The sequence below is a fragment of the Panicum virgatum genome, chromosome 5K (assembly GCF_016808335.1).
Source record: "Panicum virgatum strain AP13 chromosome 5K, P.virgatum_v5, whole genome shotgun sequence".
Lineage (NCBI taxonomy): Eukaryota > Viridiplantae > Streptophyta > Magnoliopsida > Poales > Poaceae > Panicum > Panicum virgatum.
Genome location: NC_053140.1, coordinates 17,995,932 through 18,011,618, shown reverse-complemented (window position 1 = coordinate 18,011,618; position 15,687 = coordinate 17,995,932). Strand labels below are relative to the sequence as shown.

The following is a 15,687-nucleotide window of genomic DNA, read 5'->3' as shown; positions in this document are numbered from 1 at the left end:
GTCTATCCCCTTAAAATGATCCTTACCCTGGAACAACATGATCCTTACCCTGGAACAACCTAGCCGACAATGTATGTCAGCCCCAGGCGTTTGGGTTAATAGGGGTAACTTTAGTAGTACTGTAGGTATATTGTGCTTCTCCACAAAACTTGATGATATGAATGAATGTGATGCTCTAGAATCAAATAATATTGTTGCTGAGCTGACTAGAAACTCATCGAGCACTACACCCTGAGCTCCTTGAGCCACTTGCGCGTTGATGTGGTTAACGCAGGCTCATCCAAATGGCTGCTGGGGCTGCCTCATCTGTTGGTTGTTGTTGTTGTTGGTGTTGGTGTTGTTGGTGCTGCGGATGGGCACTCCGTTAGCACCTGACACAACTGGCATTGGTCCGTTAACAGAGTTGGAGAAGGCTAAGGCTGCCGGCTTGTTGTTGCCATATGGGCAGTTAGCAATGAAATGTCCTGTCTCATGGCAGTTGAAACATACCCTGCTATTGTTGTTGTTGACCTGGCCGGCGTTGTTCTGCGGGGCCTTCATGATGTTCTGGCTCATGAATGGGGTATTGGGAGCTTGAGAGCCTGGGACTTGAGACTGGGTTCGGTACTGCATAGGGGCCTCGAACCTGGACGCCTGGTGGCCAAAGCTCCTTGACTTCTGGAAACGGTCCTGCTGGTGAGCCTTGTTCTCCAAGAACTTGCGCTTGTTGTCCCTTCTCTCATCTACCTTGGCTCTTTCTGTGAGGATGGCCTTGTTCATCAGAGTGTTGAAGTCTAGATAGATTTGATGTGTGAGCAGGGTCCTGAGTTCTGCATTCAAACCCTTCTTGAACATGTCCTGTTTTTTGTCATCATTGTTCACTTCCTCTGGTGCATAGCGGGCTAACTCTATGAGCTGATAGGTATACTCCTCCACAGACTTATTGCCCTGGCGCAGTTCACGGAACTCATCCACCTTGCACTTCATGGTGGCCACTGGAATGTGATAGTGATAGAACTCATCCACGAATTCCTTCCAGGTGATGGTGGAGGCATCCTAGGCAGCTGTGCAATAATTCTCCCACCAAGCTAGGGCAGTTCCAGTCAGCTGGTGAGTGGATAAGAGAACCTTATCTCGGTCCTCCCAATCAAATGGCTCAAGATTCCTTGGGATGACATGCAGCCAATCATCTGCATCCATGGGGTTGGCGGAACCGCCAAAAGTGGGTGGCTCGGTTCTCAGAAAATCTGTCAACTTATCATTCATGCCTTGCATGCAGGGCCTTGGGCAGTTGATGGCATTGGCCAAGGCTTCGAGCACAAGGGTCTGGTTGTTTATCACTTGTTCCAGATCAATGACCGGTGGGGGTGGTGGCGGTTGTGACCTCACCGACTTTCTGCACCATCTTCATGCTGGTTAACTTCTTGGTCCCACAGAGCAGGGACTTGTCCTTGCATCTCTGGCTACCTTCCCGCACTTGGAGTCGTACGGGTCAGGCTTTGGGAGGTCCTGGTGGTTCGTTTGGGAGGCATCTGCAGATTGAGTAGGACTCTCATGAGACCTAGATTGGGATTAAGGTGATGTTTAAGTTATTTAATTTGCATTTTCGAAAAGACAGAATCCACCTCCTGCCGACAAGCACACAGACTAACAAACAACAAGCACAAATGATTTTATTTTTGTCACGGGGAGGGGGTACAACACTTGGGCAAGGCCAAAACACATACTACACGACTGGGTACACAAACTCCAAAATAGGGGGTACAATTCTAAACTTCGGACCACACGGCTTCATCCCTTGACGGTCGACTGACACTTAGGCAGGGTCGTTGGCTTGAGTGGGTTCTATGCCTATAGATAATAGGAGATAACGCACATCCACCCTTGGTCCTGGCTGCGTCAGTGGTAGTGGCTCTTCTTCTTCTTCGTCAGCTTCTGGATCAAGGGTCTCACAGGAGGCTTCTAAAGGTGGTGGTGCTACTGGGGCAGTAGGGCTCTTTCTCTTGCCAGATCCTTGGGCAACAGGAATTCCCTCCAGGATCGGGGGCTCCACATTCTCAAAGGCCTACATCCTCCTTCGAGTACGACTTGCAAGGTGGGCCTCCTTCAACTCCTTGGAGTGCCGTTCTTCGGCTTCCTTGTGGGCCTCAATGGCTACGGCCTCATTGCTCTGGGCAGCAGCAGCTCATGCTTCGACGGCAGCCAACTTCACTTGAAGTCTCCTCATCATGGCCTCTGCGTCCTCCGCTCTGTGAATCTGCTACTTCAGCTTTGAATGCTGCTCGTCACAGAATTCATCCAGGGTGAGGAGGTAGGCTGCCATGTGAAACACAGTGGGGTCATCCTCACGCTGTCCACGTCCTTCCAAGGTCCTTACCTGGGCCAGCCAAACCGGGCAGTTTTTCTTGACAGGCGGATAGAACCTCATCGGCGTACAGTCGATGTGCCTCTCATAGATCTGACACAGGCAACGCAGAGCCTTTCGGGCTGCCGCTTGGCATGTATCCTGGTGACAGAAACCCATGGCAGTCACGTTCCATGGCTGGATGTCGGGGTAACGGCTGCTCCTCCCCCACGTAGATGATCATCTCGCACCGGATGGTTCCACGGTCCTCGTACTCCCTGCTGGCGTACTCCGGGCGCTCATAAATGCCGAAACGATCCATGCAAGCAAACAACTGTCTTGGGAAACTGGGCTCTTCCAAGCAGTGGCTGTTGACCCATCCTCCTTCGGCCATCTGAAAAGAACTGGGTCTAAATCATTTTTCGCAAAAGAGCAAGGGGAGCAAGAAATTTTGTAAAACTTTTATTTTGGTGAAACGGGCTTTTCTGATCCTAATGGTCGCGTCCTATAGCCAACTACGGCTCTGATACCACCTGAAGCATCCCCACATAAGTAGAGACTAAATGTGATACAAATATCAATCACAAAAGGCTGATAACATATTTATTCGACAGATAGTTCTGTCACCGTACAACCTCCGTGGAGGTGGACACTCGATACAAACAATAACAGTAAAAAGGCTATGGTGATACACCAAAGCACGACCAAGATGGGGTCCAGATCGGGCTCAGAGTATCGCGCCAGCAGAAGCATCGTGCAAAGGGCCAACACCACAGGCAGCGTTGGGTGTGGAAGCGACCACCTACTCGACATCCTCAACAACGAAGTCCGGGTCTTCCTCTGAAGCAACAACATATATAGGGGTGAGTACAAATATACTCAACAAGTCCAACCCCATCCACAGAGGGGGATAACAAAGATTATGCACAGGATATAACAAGGACAAGGCTAAGGTCAATTTGCAATAAAGCTAAATTTTACACATGCAAGGATTTATTTTCAAAAAGGTTTTCTCAAAGCAATTCTTTTGTATCCGAATAATAAGTGAGGTTGATCCACACAGGATCCATGTTTTTAATGCTACCTGACTCCTCATCCACCGTAGCTCACGGTACAACTACCGGACACCTTCCAAAACAACTCACGCCATAGAACCATCCATCCCAAAATCTAGTTATGTGACCAAACCGTAACTCGCCTAATGCCGTGGGCACGGCTATTCGAATAGGTTTTAACTCTACAAAGGTGTACACTTTACCCACAAGTGGGGTACCGCATCATGACCACCTTAGTGTCGGTGCAGATTTCATCGAAGCCATTACCCACGTTAGCTAGACCTAACTAGCTACCACGGGATCCACCAAGGGGCCATTGACCTACCAGCGAGGTCTAACTGGGGCATAAGTCAACCCAATCTTATCCCGTCTCCTTGATCATCCGTTGCTCCCAACTCTCCCAATGACTAACAGACTAGCTAGTGGAATTTATGCTAAGCCGTTGCCACACACAACGGTCGAGTGGTTGCACGATAAATTGAGTTGGGCAAGATGACACATCAAATCGGTCCTTAATTATGACAAGAAGGATATCTCCCAACCTTGCTCAACCACAAAGGTACGAGCCCAACATATGGCAATTCACACATAAATGCCATCCATATCATCTAAGCATCTCTTTCTTTTGTTTTCCAAAAATCCCACTTGTTCCCTTTTTGAATACTCACACATTTCTTCTTTAATAAAACTCATTGTAATCATGTTTGAAGTGTAATAAATTGAGTAACCAAGTCCTAAGCATTCTAGGAGTGCTTATCATCCAAACAGAGCATATCATATTTAGAGACAAGCATAGGTTATCAAGGAATGATCATAACAATCAAGGAGTGGCTATCTAACCATGTATCAGCGATAAAACATCATGCAATTTTATAAACAGGCCAATAGCTTGTGTTTGAAAAACTGGGTAAAATATGCATCAAGGATGGAATTGGACTTGCTGTCTTCAAATCCTTTCGGGATTTCCTGCTCGCGGTACGGGTCTTCGAGCTCCGGTTCACGGTATTGCTCGGCAAACTTCTCAACGGGCTCTTCCTCGGTCACACCGTGATCTAAAGCGCACACAAACAAGCACATAATAAAGAAAAAGAAATAAAGGTTTTACCGCTGAGCTTGAATTAGGAAAAATTAAGAAATGAAGGTAGAAAGAATATTTTTGGGATGTTTTCGAATCGGAGGATTTTTGGCGCATGAAATGATAGGTTAAAGAGGCGTTTAGGGGTTAAATAAGGATCCAGAGACCTTTTTGTAATTAATTTTGGAAGGAAAGGGACTCGATTAGGTTTTTTGGAAATTATGGGGGCTACTCTAGGAATTAGGCAGGGATCTATCTATAAATATTTTATATGGTGGAGGGATTCTTTTTCGAAAAGGGAGAAAGGAGGGGCTTCTTTCGAAAAGAGAATATAGAGGGGGGGGGGTCCTGCGTAAAAATGAAAAGAGGGGAGGGGCTCAGGTCAAATATGCCCTTTCTTCTTCCTCTCGAGAGGGAAGCAGAGGAGGGAGGTGGCGCACGGCGGCGGCCTGGATTCCGGCGACCTGGGGCATGACGGCGGCCGGGGAGAGGGGCAAAACGGAGAGGGAGGCGAGGGGATTCTATCCCCCTCCTCACCTCGGGCTGGGGCGGAGCGAGGAGGTGGCGCGACGGCGGCCGGCAGAGGTGGGTGGTGGCGGCCGGGGCAGCGGCGCTGCAGTGCCGGGGAGGGGGCTAGAGGCGGCGGCGGCGGCTGTGGTGGTGGAGAGCGGCGTGAGTAGCTCTATTTATAGGCCAGGCGAGGACCGGGGGGTGGGTGGGGGGAGGGAGGAGGGCATGCAAGGCTGGCGGCCGGCAAGCTTGGCAGAGCGTTAATGCCGGTGGGGGCGGGCGTGGTTTCGCGGAGCGGTGCGGTGGCACTCGGAGGCGACGGTGAGAGGACGGGGTGGTAGGGAAGGACGCGCAAGTGGCTCAAGTGGGGGGGGGGGGCAAGTGGCGGTGGCACCGGGGCTTGCCTCATAGGTCAGCAGGGTTAGCAACATCTTCGGGAGCTTGCTCAACTGCTTCTTTAGCCTGTGGTTCTCCTGCTCCCTTCTCTTGGACCGGCTCAGCACCAGCTCGTAGACCACTTCAGTTGTGGCGTCTACATGGTGAAAAATATGTCATGCAAAAGCTCTAACAACATTTACTTTAGTCTAAGCCAAACTACACAGCAAATTTGGTCAAACTACTCGACTCATGGTTCTAGCAGGTAGAGTAGGAAAATATGAAGCTAACATAACTAGCTTTGCATTTTTATCATTTTTCTATACTTTTCTATGAATTTTACAAGTCCAGTCAACGCAAAACAATCACACCACCGGTCTAATCTGTGCCTCAATTAAACCGGCTTAAGTGCACTAACTATCATTTTAATAAATAATCCAGTTACCACGCACTTAAAACGGTGTAATCTGACAGTCTGTCGGGTAAATCGCGATTAAACTATGGTATTCCAGGATCGCAATTGCACTGGGAGACTCGCACGAAGACGAGCATGGGTGATACAAGCACATAAGAAAATCTCAAATTACTTTACAGCACTAAGTTTTACATATAGGTTTGATACAAACGACAGAGTTTGAACACAACGGAAGCTTTAAATAGAGTTCAAAATACAATACGGTAGCTATCAACGACACTATAAAGGTGAGCATTACATTTTGCCCACGATGTGCTGCCAACCCGCCCAAACGTCACGGAGAAGATGGGACCCACTCGACGGTCCAACCAGGAGGAAGAGGATTGCCCGTCCAAGATGCGCAGATCTCTTCGAAATCGGCGGGAACGCAACCTGCTCATGTGAGTTACAACAAAAACCCTGAGTATACTAATACTCGCAAGTCTTATCCGACTATGGTCAATACTTAGCCGACTCCTAATCATGCAAATCTTTTGGCTGCTGGTTTGTTTTGCGGAAAAGCTACTAATAGTGGATCCTTATTTTCAGTACTTTTAGCTCAAGTTTAACGTAACAAGTACCGACTATGTTTGCATGAATATCTAGAACACTCAAGGTAGATCAGATTAATCATCCAAAAGTATTACAATCAACATATTCATACCATTCTCATTTCCATCCATTACTATGATGTGACATAGTGACCAAGGCTCTCATATCCGCAAGTCACGGCAAATCGATCCGATTTAACCTTGCAAGGTGGACCTAACTCACACGACACATGCAAGCCCTGTCGGGCCACACGTGTCAGCTGTTCCCATCATTACCACGACATCTGAACCACGCCTGCTGAAACCCAAGTGAAGGGCCCCTCACAGCGAACTCCTAGAGAACTCGAAGGCGACATTCAATCCAACACCCGCCATCATCTCACGCCCTGCATAGCAGGTCGGAATTCAAAGTATCGTCGTAAAGCAGTACACAGTTTACCGGTTTCGACTACCTCCTACTTTCGACATGTGGTTAGTACTGTTCAATCCTTAATCAACAATGCCAACAACCGTATGGTCCTCAATTGACACAGGCGGAGGTTCACTTTCCATCCATTCCATATTCTTAACCAGACTCATCTCCGCCCGGTCTCCATTTTCCTTTCCTCATTGTTTCATTCTCCAGCAACTTTGCCATAAAAAAAACAAGGACCTATATCTCGCGAGTGACAGGAATCACCCGACTTCTACCAAATCCTGATTAAGCATGGCAGTACTAACAGCCTACTCAACTAGTAGAGAAACTGAGGGAACCTAGGATCATGTATCTACTATTTCAATCAACTCCTAGAAACATAAATTCACAATAATTATATAATGAACATTGAATACTGAACTTAAAAGTTATGCTCCGGGGCTTGCCTTGCAGGTCAGCGGGGTTAGCAACTTCATCGGGAGCTTGCTTGACTGCTTTTTCGGCCTGCGATTCTCCTGCTTGCTGCTCCTGGACCGGCTCAGCAACCAGCTCGTAGACCATTTTAGTTGCAGCGTCTACACGGTGAAAAACATGTCATGCAAAAGCTTTAACAGCATTTACTTTAGTCTAAGCCAATCTACACAGCAAATTTGGTCAAACTACTCGACTCATGGTTCTAGCAGGTAGAGTAGGAAAATATGAAGCTAACACAACCAATGGCTAGAAATGCATTAAATGCGTGTCAGAAATAACCGTTACAGCTCTGGCAGACTGTCCGCCTCACAATCGCGGACCATTCGCGCTACAAATAAAATCGACCACCAGAACCACCAAAGTTTTTGTTAGACCAGCGGACCGTCCGCCCCAAAGGGCCGGACCGTCCGTAGTTCACTCTTCGACACCCACCAGAAACTCTAGAGTTTCTGGACAAACTTTTTCCATAATGGAGGACCGTCCGCCATACAGGGACGGACCGTTCACCCTTTGGCTTTTTTAAGCACACCCAGGTTAATTAACCGGTCAGATCAAACATAGCACCGTCGGTACAACCAATCGACATTTTTGCAATTGTTGACGTTCAACCAACCGTTGCACCAATGCTTGGTTAGGTGGGGGACCGTCCGCTCCCCCTGAGCGGACCGTCCACCATAGACATTTCAGCTCAACTCAGAACCCAAAGTTTTCAGTCGACTTTTTGCAAATGTGGCGGACCGTCCGCCCCTATAGGCCGGACTGTCCGCCTCATCGTCTTAGCTCTCATTTTGCAACACAAGTAACCATTTTGCAAGCTTAGTCAACCCTTATGCATGCAATGCAAATTTTTGAGCAAAATGGCACTATAGAACCATCAAGCAAAGGCACAACAATTCCTCTTAATAGTACGACTATCTATCCTATTAATCCGGTCATTTTTCATCCACTAAACCGGATACATGTCCTCTCTCGCTGTTTTTCACGGTGGTTTTTCTATTTTGCTTTTATATTTATTTTGGCTGAATTTTTAAAAATTCATGGTAAATCACAAAAAAATCATAAAATAGAAAATCCAATTTTGTTGGATTTCACATGAGTAATATGGTATACTTTAGTACAAAGTTTTTTTCTATAACTTTAGATATATACTTTTCTATAATTAATTCATAGATACAATTTCCGTGGTCCAATTATAGTGAAATTTTTATGGTGGTCTAATTATTACATGCTAGAACTGTAGTAAAAAATTCATGCTCTAGACAAATCTATAACTCAGGCATACGTGATCCAATGAGTATGAAATTTTTACTACAGCTCTAGCATGTAATTATTAGACCACCATAAAAATTTCACGATCATTGGACTATATAAACTATAGCTATGAACTAATTACAAAAAAAAATATATCTAAAACTACCACAAAAATTTTGTTCTAAATTATACCATATCATATGTTCACTGTATAGATCTACTCATGTAGAGTCCAAAAAAATGGATTTTCCATCTCATAATTTTTTATGATTTACTATGATTTTTCAAAGATTCAGCCAAAATAAACATAAAAGAAAAAGAGAAAACCCACGAGGGAAAAGAGCCAGGGAGGTCATGTGTCCAGTTTTGAAAGATGAAGGAGCAACTATGTCCGGTTTTATAGTCGAGGGATGAAAAGATGACTTTTGCGATAGTTGAGATAGGTAAAATAAACTTTTTCCTTCAATAATTAGTATGCTAGGAGCCTAGGACGCAAAGCCCAAATCACAAATGCAGTTCCAGGCCCGGCCGGGCCTGGCGGCAGGCCGAACTCGTCTTTGGCTAATGATGACATAGAGGGGAAGTTATAATTTTAAATGGTATATAAGGGATGTTTATAGATTTCAATGATATTGAAGGAATTTTCTCTTTTTCAAATGTTGTGCGTTAACAAAAAAGTTCCTGCTTTAAGCAGCTACAGTTTGGGTAATTTTGATGGCGTGCTAGAAATTAAGGTACACTTCCTTGTGGGTAAATATGTGCTTCACTTTCAGTAAGAGCATGCTACCACAAGTTCGCTCGGTTACACATTACATTCTCTCAAATTTCCGAGCCATTGCTCGTAATCTCCATTTAAACCCATGCATGTCTTCGCAAGAAAATGACATGAAGTACTAAATATTTCGGCTGTGTTTAGATCACTTTGTCAAAAAATTTGAAATGGAATTTTAATATTTCGGAGTAATAAATAAAATCTATTTACAAAACTTTTTGCACGGATGGATTGTAAATCGCGAGACGAATCTAATGAGCATAATTAATCCATGATTAGCGAACGGTTACTGTAGCATTAATGTTGCAAATTATGGATTAAGTAGGCCTATTAGATTCGTCTCGCGATTTACAACCCATCCGTACAAAAAGTTTTATAAATAGATTTCATTTAGTACTCCATGCATGTGTCCAAACATTCGATGAGATGTTTTTGGGAATTTTTTTTTTGAAACTAAACAAAGCCTAAGAGATTCGATCTGGGTTCCACTTGACATCTTTTTGCGTACGTTGTTGCATTTTCGTCAGGATGCTTGTAGTCCATGCCAGTACTATGATATCTTAGCCGCTAAGGCTCGGAGACTTCGGTTCATCCGCATGCCCGGAGCACGGAACGAATCATTCGCCATCAAGGCGGTGCGGTTACCTGCAGGTCACCCGCGGAGCCCTAGACGAACCGGGTGCCCCCTTCTCGGCTTTCATATAATCATAATTCATAAACGAACGGGCATTGCCTATGCCATCGCCCGTTCGGTTAGCCCGTGCGTGAAGAACTGAAGATGGTCAAGGGCAACGGAGCTGAGCGCAAGCCTGATGATAAGCTCGTCGACCTCATCTTCTCTTGGTCCCTCCAAGATGTCATGAACCAGGAGCTCTTCAGAGACAAGGTTTGGTCCCTACTGCACTCTTGCGTCTACTCTGATCGATTAATTTGGTTCTACATACACTCTTCATGAGCGCAAGCAGATCTAGATTGATTAAGCACGTGCTCTCTCTCTCTCTCTCTCTCTCTCTCTCTCTCTCTCTCTCTCTCTCTCTCTCTCTCTCTCTCTCTCTCTCTCTCTCTCTCTCTCGCAGGCCAGCACGATACCCGACAGGTTCTCCGGGCTGAAGAGCTACGTGGACTCGTTCAGGATCCCGCTGCTGGAGGAGATGCGAGCCGAGATGAGCTCCAACCTGGAGTCACTGCCCAATGCTCACTCCTCGGCCGTGCCGATACGGTCCATGGTGCCCAAACCCAGAAAGGGAGCAAAAGCCTACCACGTCACCGTCGCCGGCCGCCGTGGAGCTCGCTCACCATTCATCGGTGACATCGTCGTGCTCGTGGGAGCGATGCCGCGTCGGGCGGCCGAGCTCGCAAGCAACGGCGGCTCTTACTGCCTCGCTCACGTCAAGGATGTCAGCAGAGATAGGTTGGGCTTTGAGATCAGGGCGTCCAGGGAGATCCAAGGCGCGAGCTGCTGCGCTTTCGCTGCCAGCCTGCTCAGCTTCATACCCTACGCACGCATCTGGCGGTGCCTGGACTACGACGCCGCGGTGAAGAGAAGCCCTGCCCTCGTCAAGGTGGTCGCCGGTGACGCGCTGGTAAGCCATGTAAGCGGTGAATGATATGCACGTTTTGCATTAGCATTTTGGAACGCGTGGCCTGACTGAACCACTTGATTGGCAGAGCACGCCGTTGGTGACTTCATCTGCAGGCGCAGAGACCGGCGCCGACGTGGCGGCCAAACTGTCCGCGTTCAAGCTCAACGACTCGCAGGCCGACGCCATTCTGAGCTGCGTCACGGCGACGCTCCGCGACGGCGCGACAAAGTTCAGCCTCATCTGGGGCCCGCCCGGCACGGGCAAGACCAAGACGATCAGCGTGCTCCTGTTGCTGCTGCTGACGAGCCAGGCCCAGACTAAATGCCGCGTCCTGACGTGCACGCCCACCAACACGGCGATCAGCCAGGTCGCGTCCCGCCTCCTGGAGCTGACAAAGCAGCACGCCGCCACCGACGGAGGGTGCCACGGCGACCTGCTGCTGTTCGGCAACCCGGAACGCATGGCCATCGGCGGTGATCTGAGCGAGATCTTCCTGGACACTCGCGTGAAGAGGCTCAAGAAGTGCTTCTCGCAGGCGACGGGTTGGAGGCATTGCCTTGTTTCATTAGTAGGGTTCCTGGGAGAGCCAACAACACTGAGATCTCAGTACAACGAAGCTTGCGGGCAGAAAGACGGGACAGAATTGCCAGAGGCGTCTTTCATCAGGTCAAGGTTCCATCAGATATTCCAGAATCTGAGGAACTGCTTCAGAACAATCATGTCCCAGGTTCCAAAAGCCGTCCTATTGGAGAAGAATTACAAGAATATTGTTTCAGTAATCAAGATGCTAGAGGACTTTAGCATGCTGCTTGATAGGAAGATTGATGGAAATAATAATGTCGCAGTGGAGGTCTTCATGACTACGAGTGGAAAGAAATGCGACGACTCAGCTGGGGGAGTGGGCAAGAAGGCACTGGTTGAAAATCTTATGAGAGACAAGGCAACAATTCTAGGCGTCACGAGGACTCTTCTCCGAGATCTGAAACTTCCTGTTACACGCTCTGACTTCAGGATCAAGAAGTTCTGCCTCCGGAGTGCGTCCTTCGTTTTCTGCACCGTGTCTGGCTCGGCAAAGCTGAATGCTCAGAAGATGGATTTGCTTCTCATCGACGAGGCTGGGCAGCTCAAGGAATGCGAGTCCCTCATCCCGTTGCAACTCTCCGGACTGAAGCATGCTGTTCTTATTGGTGATGAGCGCCAACTCCCAGCAACTGTAAAAAGCAAGGTACAATCTGTTCACCTCTCAAACTGGTTTTTACCCTTGTTTTTAGATGGTTGCTTCCTTTGTTGCTGAACAGATCAGAATTTATTTCGTGCAGGTTGCAGAGGCTGCATTGCTGGGCAGGAGCCTGTTTGAGAGATTGAGTTTACTGGGACACAAGAAACACCTTCTGAACATTCAGTACAGGATGCACCCATCCATAAGCATGTTCCCGAACCAGAACTTCTACGACAGAAACATTTTGGATGGCGCAAATGTAACGCAGGAGGGACACCAGCGTAGCTATCTTCAAGGTGCAATGTTTGGACCCTACTCGTTCATCAACATCGATGGACTGGAAGATCCCGGCCGGAGCAAGCGGAACATGGCCGAGCTAGCTGTCATATTGGAGATACTGCATGCTCTCAAAAACGGTACTGCAGAATGAGCCTGTACTACATAACTTTTCACTGGCTTCTTTCATGATTCCCCCCCCCCCCCATTCTTACACTTGAAAAAATGTTGCTGAAATGGATAGATCAACGGCCACTACTTCTACTTATTACAGTTCATGCCATCCATTTTCATCTCTTGGCCATGTATGCAGCTTGTACCAGCAGTCAGCTAGGAGTTTCAGTTGGCGTCATTTGCCCATACGCTGCTCAGGTGGAGGCAATTCAGCAGCAGATAGGGGACGCGAAATCCATGCTTCCCCTTACCCTGCGCGTCAACTCTGTCGATGGGTTCCAAGGTAGCGAGGAAGACGTCATCATCCTGTCAACCGTCAGGTCCAACGGTGCCGGATTCATCGGCTTCCTGTCCAATGTCCGACGCACCAACGTCGCTCTGACGAGGGCAAGGTACGCCGCCGTGGTTTCAGACCGAAAATAAACGAGACAGACAGCAACTGAACCCATCGTTTGCGCTGAGCTATTCCCGATGCCTTGCATTCATGTTTGTTCTTGTTGCAGGCACTGCCTCTGGATCCTGGGCAACGCGGCGACCTTGCGCGGCAGCGGCTCCATCTGGGAGGAGCTGGTCCGGGACGCCGTGGATCGTCGCTGCTTCTTCAACTGGGACGACGGCGCGGGTGTCTCTTCTTCCCTCGTGATGGGGACACCACCTTCGGTCCGGTCGCCGAAGGTGCGCGAAGACAGGAAGTCAAGGACTGAAGCCGATACCAACAGCAAACACGGAGGTGGCCCGTCTTCGCTTGTCTTCGGGTCGGAAAGCGAAAACAAGACACCAAGAACACTGAAGCCGATGCCAGGAGCAAGCGCGGAGGTGGCTCGTCTTCACTGTTCTTCGGGTAGGAAGACGAAGATCTGGCGACGCAAGTCTTGTACCGAGGAATAAGCAGCGGATCTTTGAGCTTCGTCGGTTACGACGAAGCGACTGGGGTCGGGGGGCCCGCTGCTGAGCTGTAGCGCACTCAAATTGTAACAGGCAAATTACGTATGTGTCTAGGAATATTTCAAGAATATGACCGTTGTAAGGGCGTAGAAGAGTAATTGTACATTGGAGGTATAACGCCACTTATAAATATCCCTCTGAAATGACTATGGAGGGGACACATTGAATAGAGAGGGAATATTCACTGCTTGAATTGTGTCTTGCTCATTACTATTGTTGTGTTCATCCGTTCCAGAGACACTCTCCACCAACAGTTTGGCGCCCATCCGTCAGTTCGATACACCACATGGCGGCGACGAAGAAGAGGGGAACCACCGGAGCCACTTCGGAGGATACGACGACGACGACAACACCCTTGTAGGGCGAAGCAGCAGCAACACAGGCGAATGGGACTAGCAGCGACGACATCTCTGTCGACGCCCTCGCAGATGGCTAGCTTGAAGTCAACCTTCTGGACCTCGGCGTCTCAGCCGAAGACATCGCGGCGATGCGTCGTATCGACGCTCGCATCGAAGAGGTGCGAAGGGCTCAGCAGCAGGCTTTGGAAACAGAACCTTCGGAGCCACAGATGACGACAAGAGCGAAGGGGAAGCAGACCATGCTCACCGAAGTAGAGCGTCAAGAGCAGTACAACAAGTTGAGGGAGGAGGAGCTTCGCTGCAAGGCGATGCAGGAGAAGCTCCGTGCCCAGCGGATGCAGCTCGAGAAATTTCAGGCACCACCACCACCACCGCAGAAGGAGATGATCGGGGTCAACCCGCGGCAACAAGAACCACCAAGGTTTCGCCCAAAGTTCGTGCCGGTCGAAGAGATTTCTGACCATTCTGAGTCAGACGGTGAAGAGCGTTACCGAAAAAGGCATCAAAGAATATCACCATTGTCCGAAGAGCTGGAGGAGGTGCAGTGGCCTCATCGCCTTAACCCAGCAATATTGCCGCAGTTCGATGGGAAGTCAGACCCCGAAGAGTTCCTCCTCAAATACGAAGCCACCATTGAAGCATCAAGAGGAGGCACCGCGTGTAAAGAGAAGGCGCTCGTCCTCGCATTGAAGGGCTTGGCACAGCGTAGGTATGCAAACATCCCACCAGGAACCATTCTGTCTTGGAAGCAGCTTTGCCTCGAGTTATGTGCAAGTTTCCGCACCATGAGGCCCGACGAGGTCACATCTTGCGATTTTCACTATCTAAGGCAAGGAAGCATGATCTTGCAAGAGTATCTTCAAAGTGTCATGAAGCTTCGCGCAAGAGCACCAAATGTTGCCGACCAGAGCATCATCAATTCGGTGGTGAAGGGGATCAACCTGGGACCATGCGGAGAATACATATCCCAGCGCAAGCCGAAGACAGTCACGAAGCTGTTCGAGATAATGCAAGAATATTGCATATCCGATCGTGCGAAGAGGAGAAGGCTCGAGGAGAAGAAGGAGCAGAAGAAGTCGCGAAGCAGCGAGAGGTCCCATTCAAAACCGTGGCACGCTGACGAGCCGAAGCAGAAAAGAATAGTGAATACCGTATCCGAAGAAGAACCCCGAGAGCACAGACACCATCACAGGGGCAAAGGCGAGAGGGACCGCCACGAAGAAAGATCCAACCGCGATGATCGTCACCATCGCGAAGAACGACACAACAAAGGCCGAAGAGACAGCAGCGGTCGAAGAGAGAAAATTCCATTCTGTTTCTTCCACGACAAGGACAAAGACCATTGGACAAATGAATGCCTCTTCTCCATTGAAAGGAAAGAAGAGTTTGATCGGCAGAATTCCCAGCCAGCGAAGCCAGTCAATCATACCTCGCAGTTGCCATCTCAGTCTTCGGCGACGGCAACCACTTGGGCTCCTACGCCAAATTGGCCGGTGTCATACCCGGTCTTCAACTACAATCCGCTACTGTATGCGCCACCTTCGCAACAATCAGTACCTATGCTACCACCTCCGCAGTATAGTCAGACATGGTCGAGGAGCTCCACGCCACAGTCTTACAACCCAACAACTTTACCCCTACCTTCGAAGCTCGATCCGGGGCAGATACCAGAAAGAGCAAGCGAGGGACCCTCCGACAACAGGGTTAACATCATCAATGCCATCTCCGGAGGATCCAACGAACCAGTACATGAAACGAAGAAGCAACGCATAGAATACTTCAGAACCGTCTCCCACGTCAGCGAGGGCAGATGCTTCCGAACAACTTGGTCGCATGTCCCAATATCTTTCACGCAGGCAGATCTTCGGCTGCAGCA

The 15,687-nt window shown here is 48.7% G+C and overlaps 1 protein-coding gene across 1 annotated transcript; it reads left to right on the top strand.

Annotated features, from left to right (window-relative positions):
- Nucleotides 1-9,883: 9,883 nt before the first annotated feature.
- LOC120706761 (uncharacterized ATP-dependent helicase C29A10.10c-like) lies at nt 9,884-13,645 on the top strand. Its single transcript, XM_039991479.1, has 6 exons — nt 9,884-10,141; nt 10,332-10,838; nt 10,924-12,063; nt 12,158-12,473; nt 12,647-12,899; nt 13,011-13,645. The coding sequence occupies exons 1-6, from the start codon at nt 10,034-10,036 to the stop codon at nt 13,393-13,395; spliced, it is 2,709 nt and encodes a 902-aa protein (XP_039847413.1). The 5' UTR covers nt 9,884-10,033; the 3' UTR covers nt 13,396-13,645.
- Nucleotides 13,646-15,687: the final 2,042 nt, after the last annotated feature.